This window comes from Drosophila willistoni, chromosome 3R (assembly GCF_018902025.1).
Source record: "Drosophila willistoni isolate 14030-0811.24 chromosome 3R, UCI_dwil_1.1, whole genome shotgun sequence".
Classification (NCBI taxonomy): domain Eukaryota; kingdom Metazoa; phylum Arthropoda; class Insecta; order Diptera; family Drosophilidae; genus Drosophila; species Drosophila willistoni.
Window position 1 is genome coordinate 1355145 of NC_061086.1, and position 8211 is coordinate 1363355.

Consider the following 8211-nt stretch of genomic DNA (forward strand, 5'->3'; position numbering starts at 1 on the left):
GCATAGTGTTAGGTCAGCAAAGTACGTTTTTATTGATTAACTAGGTCTTTATTGTTTACTGCTGACCATATCAGATCTACTTATGACTGATGAGCCATCGATATCTATAATCGGGTTACATACTTAACATTGACATACATTTCCATTCGTTCTATATTATAATTGGCTTAATGTTAGCTTATTTTATATAATCTAAACACCAACAGCTACTATTAAAAATGTTCAATATTATTTGGTTTATAAATTTGGTTTTGGTTGGTTTACTAACGCTCTCTCTAATCAAATATATTTTATGTCCTACGACCTATCATACTAAATAGTTTATCGTTTTAAGATTAAGTTTAAGATTAATATGACCTTTTCGCACTTTAATTTTCTTTTATTGTAAAAGAAACAACAATTCGCATTAAGTAACTGGTAACAATGTCGTTTTACGAGTTAGATTGTAGATGCAGCTGTTGATGTTCTCAATCCGCATATTTGGCTATTTTCGCATAGGCAGGCTTACGAAGCTCATTCTCAAAAGCAGCAAACTCTTGCCATATAAAAATTTGTGGAAATTTTTCCTGCAACGTATCCTTATGTTCGACAAAATCGTTAAGCAGTTTGAGAGAAGCATTTAATTTCAAATGAAGCACGGATGATAGACTTCCTGCATTAGAGTCCATGAAAAATTTGCCCCGCATGCGCAACGCTGGAACACGCTGTAAGTAATACTTGAACTCCTTGTTTGCCTCCATATTATTTAGAATGGCCTTGGCTATTCTGTGATTACCAGTCCTTATGTTAACATCAGCATCTTCTAACAACATGGTTGTCTGAAAAGGCATTGACTAAGTTACTCAAAATAGAAACTAATATAATTTAGCCTTACCTTGGACAATTCATTTATTCCAGTTAGATCGCGTAGCATGGCTATATACTTGCTGGCTAGATTTAACTTCCCAGCACTTTAACATTCAGCAATTCCTTTCAGCAGATACATATATATGGGACTCTCCTTGTAAGACCGTTGCATCTACGACTAGCTCGCGTTCCGGCCATCTTAAAAAAGGCAATTTGATGTGAGATAGTTTACTCTTTGCAAGCGAAATTACCATATTTCAGATCCAGTTCCGTTTGCCTTTTGTTAAACAGTTGCTCCGAATTGGAAGTGGATAATTGAGTTGCAAACTGATTCTGTTTGCAGGATAAATATTGAATTAAAATTAAAAGAAGTGATATTCCCAAAAGTAAATCGCGTTCGAACCTGACAAAAATCTTCTACCTGTGTCGGTGTGCGTAATCAGGTCATGTATTTGTACACAATTTGTAGGCACTCCCTACTGATGTCCTGCAAAATGTCCAGTACGCTTTGATAGGCACTTCAAATCGATCACCGACTATTTTCCTCCTCACGATTTTTAATGCTCTTAAGGGCCAAGCAGTGATATTTCTTAAACTCTTGCTCCAAATTAACAGACGCCCGTCCAATGTCACATAGACTATTGTGATGATCGACCAATTCGTCCACTGACCTAGCCGCCAGAATATCTCATAGTCTCGCTCTGTCCCTTGATTATGATGCTGTCGTAAGTGGGCCCACGACTACACGCCATTGCTTTTCATAATGTCTACACAGAGCTGTTTATGTTTATATAAAATATCAAAGAAGCTAACTTCGGCTATGCCGAAGTTTATATACCCTTGCAGTATACTTGGCAATAATATTTTTCCTTTTTGAAATTTCTTTCCCTGCAACTCAATTCATCAATACACAAACAAAATATTATTTCTCTTTTTACCACAAGTTTTTCTTCTTCCATCATTTTCTAAGCAAAGCACGGCACGCATACACATACAGTTCATGTAGCGTTGCGTCTGTGTGTGTATGCGTGTGCTCTGTTGATTTGATGATGGCAGTAGTAGGCAGCAAGCAGCGCTGCCGGCAGCGTTTGAACCGATTTATATTGACTGTAACTTGTGTTCTATTTATCGGATCAGATTCAAATTTTGGGATCTGAGATTTTATATCTATTACTATCATATTGGTAAATTTCATGGGGATACTCCAATTTTTGCAAAAATGTTTCTTCTAGAGCTATATGATATAGTGGTCCGATCCCAAAGATTTTCATACTTTATCTCACCCGGGTAAAAAAAAGCTCCCAAAAAAAATTTCATCCCGATAGCTCTTAAGATGGCTGAGTAAAACGCGTACGCACCGACGGACAGACGGACAGACGGACATGGCTATATCGACTTAGCTTCTCATGCTGATCAAGAATATATATACTTTATGGGGTCGGAAACGTCTCCTTCTGTGCGTTACAAACATCTGACCAATTTTATAATACCCTCTGCAAGGGTATAAAAATGAAGTAAGTAAGTCGTCTCGCCGACTTGGGTATACCATACACCAGGTGAAACAAATATTTCAAATTTCGAAAACCAAATGTATGTCTATTAAATTTGTTTAACATGCCTCATAACCATATGCTATCTCGCTCACTCTACTGTAACGATCCTTTTCGTCCTTCGGGATATTTACAATTATCTCTTGGGCTAGGTTCGGCACAACAAAATTTATTTTGTGCCCCGGTGAAATTAGAACAGGTTTGTTTATTGATTTGTCTTGGTGGTATGTTTATTTACGATTGTTTATGGGCTTGGTTGGATATGACAAGTTTCCTTTAGAGGAGTCCCGACCTCTTTCCTGGTATTTCGGTAACAGGATATATCCTTGTACCTTCCAATATGCTGGGAATTGTCCTGGAGCAGTTTGACCTTACTCGATTCTTGCATAAACACGGTGTCTTAGTCCTATTCCAAGGACTTGCTGGTTACAGGATAATTTGAGAGGTTACTCGTAAGGCCGTCTCAAATTATTCTGACTTTTCTTGATCCTTTCACTTGTTTGTTTCACTAGTCTGAGCTTTTAAGGTTACTCGTAAGGCCTTAAAAACTCCCTTGATTGATCATGACTTGTAGACTTGAGTCAATTAGTTCCACGTCTAAACTAAGACTGCCGGCTCTGTCGAGCGTGGTCCCTTAAATATATCCCGAGATGCCCATAGGGCGCTGGCTGCGGCGTCGTGCTGTTGGCAGCGGCGTTGGGATCGTGTCAGAAGTGGGTCGCCTCTTCCGGCGAATTCTGCTTACCGGCAATATTCAAAGAATGGCTAGGCTAAAAAGTGCGGCGTTGGGATCGTGTCAGAAGTGGGTCGCCTCTTCCGGCGAATTCTGCTTACCGGCAATATTCAAAGAATGGCTAGGCTAAAAAATGCTATGGGTCGCGATGCACGCGTGCTGTGTGCACTCGTTTAATTTCCCCTGCAATGCACTTTCATACGTATATCGTATCTATCAGATAGAGGGCTTCACCATCGTTCATCCCTCCCCCTTCGGTTCGTATATTCCCCTATGCAATCCACAAACCATTATCGTTTCATATAATGCATGCATGCCCCCCACGCATCTTCCCGCTTGTACGAAATTGCCAGCGGTCGCATGTGGTTCGATCGAAATCATGGGATCGAGCCATGTTGGACTTGGTTGCCCATCGCATGTGTGTGTATATCGGTTTCTTGCATTATGCTTCCCACGCATCTTCCCGCTTGTACGAAATCACCGGCGGTTGCGTGTGGTTCGACTGGCCACGTTTGATCGTATGCTACTTATACTGAATCGGTTCGATCCATCAGCAGCGGGTTCGGTCGTATATCGTACGTTTGGTTTGGCTGTATCTTGTATCTGGTGCATCCTTTGCACCGCTTGATTGTGTTGTTGCTGGCTTGTTGTGTGGGATATTATAGTTAATTATAATGTTCCTCACACTCCCCCCCTTCTTCGGGAGTGATTTGCCCTCCCCTGTTCCTTGTACCTTGTGTTTGTTTTCTGTATGTGTATTTCTTTCTCGCTGCCATGTCATCAGAGTCGTCCTTACTCATTGTTCATCTAGTTTCTTGCCATCTGTTTGTTCACATATTTGTTGTTTCATCTGGCTGATATGTGCTTGCCTGGTTTTTCCTGTTTCTTTGTGCCGTAATTTACATATAACTGGAGACTAATTGGCCTTTATATAGGCAGCTCCCACGGCCTCAGGGATATATTGGTGCATTACCGCTATACAGCTGGCCAGTTTCCATCGGCCCTCTGCTTTCACCCACGCATCCACTTGTTGCTATCCGTGGTGAAAGTCCCGTAAATCCTTGGCGCATATGTCCACTTTCTCTGTGGCTGCGCGCTCATTTATTCCTTGTCCTTGTCTTTCTTGCTTGTACACCTTGGCTTGCATCACTTTTTCATGTTGGCGTCGCCTTCCCATTGGCCGCCACCCGTATCCCGTTTACTTTTCGCTGCTTTCCCTTTTCTGGCGGCGCTGCCGTCGCCCGTCGCTCCCCTCAATCCGCTTGTCATACCCATACTTCGCTCGTTCTACTCGTTTCTGTTTTGTTTGCGATTTTCCCCTTGATCAGCCAATTTGTTGAAGAAACCTCTTGGCAGGAAGTATTTCTTGAAGCCCTCAACGAACTCCTTCCACGATCGCCACTGCTTATTGTTTGCGACGTAACACTTGTGTGCTTTGTCTTTCAGTAGTTCTGGCATTGCTCTTGGGATCATGTCCAGCTCGATGTCATACATGTCTGCTAACCACTCGATTTGTTCTATAAACTCTAGCAGTCTGGAATTGCCATCGAATCTGACAGTCCACTCCCTCTTTGTGTCGGTGCTGTCTAATGCTCCTTCGCTTCCCCATCTTGGTGGTGCAAATGGAGGAATCGCTAGCGTAGCGATATTTATTTTTTTGAACTCTTCGGTTTCCTTGTTCTCACCATTCTCGCCTGACTGTGCTGCGCTTATTTCTGGTTTTTGTTTGGCCATTTTTGTGAACTTGAGTTCTAATCTTCTTATCTCCTCTCTCCACTCTGGATCAGACTCTTTGTTGTCTATCCATTCGCCGAATTGTTTTCTCATCTCCTCTACCGTGCCGTTCATGTTGACTCCGATCCATTGGCCTGTTTGTAGCAGATCCTCCTTCTTCATGTGGTACATCCATCCTTTCTTCATGTGGTACCTCCATCCTTTCCCCATTTTGATGTTTTCTTTTCAATTTTTAAACTTTTGTCTTGTTTAAAATTTCATCAGTATAGCACGTTGGGCGCCAGTTGTAACGATCCTTTTCGTCCTTCGGGATATTTACAATTATCTCTTGGGCTAGGTTCGGCACAACAAAATTTATTTTGTGCCCCGGTGAAATTAGAACAGGTTTGTTTATTGATTTGTCTTGGTGGTATGTTTATTTACGATTGTTTATGGGCTTGGTTGGATATGACAAGTTTCCTTTAGAGGAGTCCCGACCTCTTTCCTGGTATTTCGGTAACAGGATATATCCTTGTACCTTCCAATATGCTGGGAATTGTCCTGGAGCAGTTTGACCTTACTCGATTCTTGCATAAACACGGTGTCTTAGTCCTATTCCAAGGACTTGCTGGTTACAGGATAATTTGAGAGGTTACTCGTAAGGCCGTCTCAAATTATTCTGACTTTTCTTGATCCTTTCACTTGTTTGTTTCACTAGTCTGAGCTTTTAAGGTTACTCGTAAGGCCTTAAAAACTCCCTTGATTGATCATGACTTGTAGACTTGAGTCAATTAGTTCCACGTCTAAACTAAGACTGCCGGCTCTGTCGAGCGTGGTCCCTTAAATATATCCCGAGATGCCCATAGGGCGCTGGCTGCGGCGTCGTGCTGTTGGCAGCGGCGTTGGGATCGTGTCAGAAGTGGGTCGCCTCTTCCGGCGAATTCTGCTTACCGGCAATATTCAAAGAATGGCTAGGCTAAAAAGTGCGGCGTTGGGATCGTGTCAGAAGTGGGTCGCCTCTTCCGGCGAATTCTGCTTACCGGCAATATTCAAAGAATGGCTAGGCTAAAAAATGCTATGGGTCGCGATGCACGCGTGCTGTGTGCACTCGTTTAATTTCCCCTGCAATGCACTTTCATACGTATATCGTATCTATCAGATAGAGGGCTTCACCATCGTTCATCCCTCCCCCTTCGGTTCGTATATTCCCCTATGCAATCCACAAACCATTATCGTTTCATATAATGCATGCATGCCCCCACGCATCTTCCCGCTTGTACGAAATTGCCAGCGGTCGCATGTGGTTCGATCGAAATCATGGGATCGAGCCATGTTGGACTTGGTTGCCCATCGCATGTGTGTGTATATCGGTTTCTTGCATTATGCTTCCCACGCATCTTCCCGCTTGTACGAAATCACCGGCGGTTGCGTGTGGTTCGACTGGCCACGTTTGATCGTATGCTACTTATACTGAATCGGTTCGATCCATCAGCAGCGGGTTCGGTCGTATATCGTACGTTTGGTTTGGCTGTATCTTGTATCTGGTGCATCCTTTGCACCGCTTGATTGTGTTGTTGCTGGCTTGTTGTGTGGGATATTATAGTTAATTATAATGTTCCTCACACTACAAACACACGAGCACTCTAGCGCCTCCACTAGCCAACGGCCAATTCTGCCCTTATGGATCGCGTAGCAAAATACGTTCATACGCATATTTTGCATGTTTCTAGTCCGATTTCAATTGGTGGTTTGATAGAAATAGATAAGATTTATTAGTCTGCCAAATTTGATCGCGATGGTCAAAAAGTTGCAAGAGCCAATCGGTTTTTATACCCTTGCAAAAAGGGTATATTAATTTTGGTCAAAAGTGTGCAACGCATAGAAGGAAGCATCTCTGACCATATAAAGTATATATATTCTTGATCAGCACGACGAGACGAGTTCAAATAGCCATGTCCGTCCGTCCGTCCGTCCGTCCGTCTGGATCAACGCAAACTCCTCCTAGACCGTTGAAGCTACAGAGCTGAATTTTGCATGTAGGCTTGTATATACTGCAGGCGTTGTATATCTCGGATTCAGCCGGATCGGATCACTATATCATATAGCTCCCATACAAATGACAAAGTCACGAACGGTGACTTTTCTTAATAACTTCATTATTTTTTGAGCTATTGTCGTGAAATTTAATATTGTGAGTTAATTTCACATATAAACGACTACGCCAAATTTGATCAAGATCGGGTGACTATATCATATAGATCCCGTAGGAACGATCTTTCGAAAACAGTAACTTTTGTCAATAACTTCGTTACTTTTGACGCGATTGCTTTCAAATTAAACATTTGTCAGTTTAATATATCTGGTAATGACTGTGCCAAATTTGATAAGGATCGGGTAACTATATCATATAGCTCCCATAGGAACAATCGGTGGAAAACAGTGACTTTGATCAATATCTTCGTTATTTCCTATGTAGGCCGTTCTTTCGCAAACATTAGCCTTTTTAGCTTAAACGTTTTTCCACTTTGATGGCTATAGGTAAGGAAAGAGTTACCAAAAAAATTGCAAGGGTATACAAACTTTGACGCGGTCGAAGTTAGCCCCGGCCCTCTGGTTTCTAAATCATGGAGGTGGAAGTGGCAACATATTAAAATATATATATTCTGCTCGCATACTAAGCCAGTATACATACTAATTTTGGTGACTTTAGCTTTGTTAGTTTTCGAGAAAATCACTTTTGTTTAATTTGCGGGGGCGGAAATGGGCGTGCCAAAATTTTTAAATAGTCAATATCTGCGCGTCTATTAAGCTAGCTTACATACCAATTTTAGTGTCGGTAGCTGTCATAGTTTTGAGGAAAATCTGTTTTTTGTAAATTCAGGGGGCGGAAGGGGGCGTGGCAAAAAGTTGGAACAATTATTTTCTGCGCGCTAACTAAACGAGTATATAAACCAAATTTAATGTCTCTATCTGCTATACTTTTTAAGAAAAACAGTTTTATGTAAATTCTGGGGGCGTAAGGGGGCGTGACAAAAATTTCAAATAAACTCGATAGCTGTACATACCACACGAGTGTACATACCAAATTTGGTGGCTCTAGCTCCTATAGTCTCCGAGATCTGCGTGCTCATACAGACGGACGAACGGACGGACGGGCGGACGGACGGACGGACGGGCGGACAGACGGACATGGCTAGATCGACTCGGTTGTTGATCCTGATCAAGAATATATATATTTTATGGGGTCGGAGAAGCTTCCTTCTGCCTGTTACATACATTTTGGCGACTTTAATATACCATTTCACCCTATGGGTGTATGGTATAAAAAGATCGAAAGATAATGAAAGAAATTTTATTAACAATTGATTA

At 41.9% G+C, this 8211-nt stretch overlaps 1 protein-coding gene across 2 annotated transcripts; it reads right to left on the bottom strand.

Moving 5' to 3' along the window:
• Positions 1-301: 301 nt before the first annotated feature.
• On the bottom strand, positions 302-1172 carry LOC124462118 (serine/threonine-protein kinase ATM-like). 2 transcript variants are annotated; one of them, XM_047013557.1, is made up of 3 exons: positions 1098-1172; positions 875-1044; positions 302-818 (listed from the first exon to the last, which is right to left on the bottom strand). In XM_047013557.1, the coding sequence occupies exons 2-3, from the start codon at positions 911-913 to the stop codon at positions 468-470; spliced, it is 390 nt and encodes a 129-aa protein (XP_046869513.1). In that variant the 5' UTR covers positions 914-1044; positions 1098-1172; the 3' UTR covers positions 302-467. The 2 variants fall into 2 exon arrangements, with proteins under 2 accessions (XP_046869513.1, XP_046869518.1); XM_047013562.1 differs by having other exon boundaries at positions 875-1172.
• Between the last annotated feature and the right edge of the window lie 7039 nt (positions 1173-8211).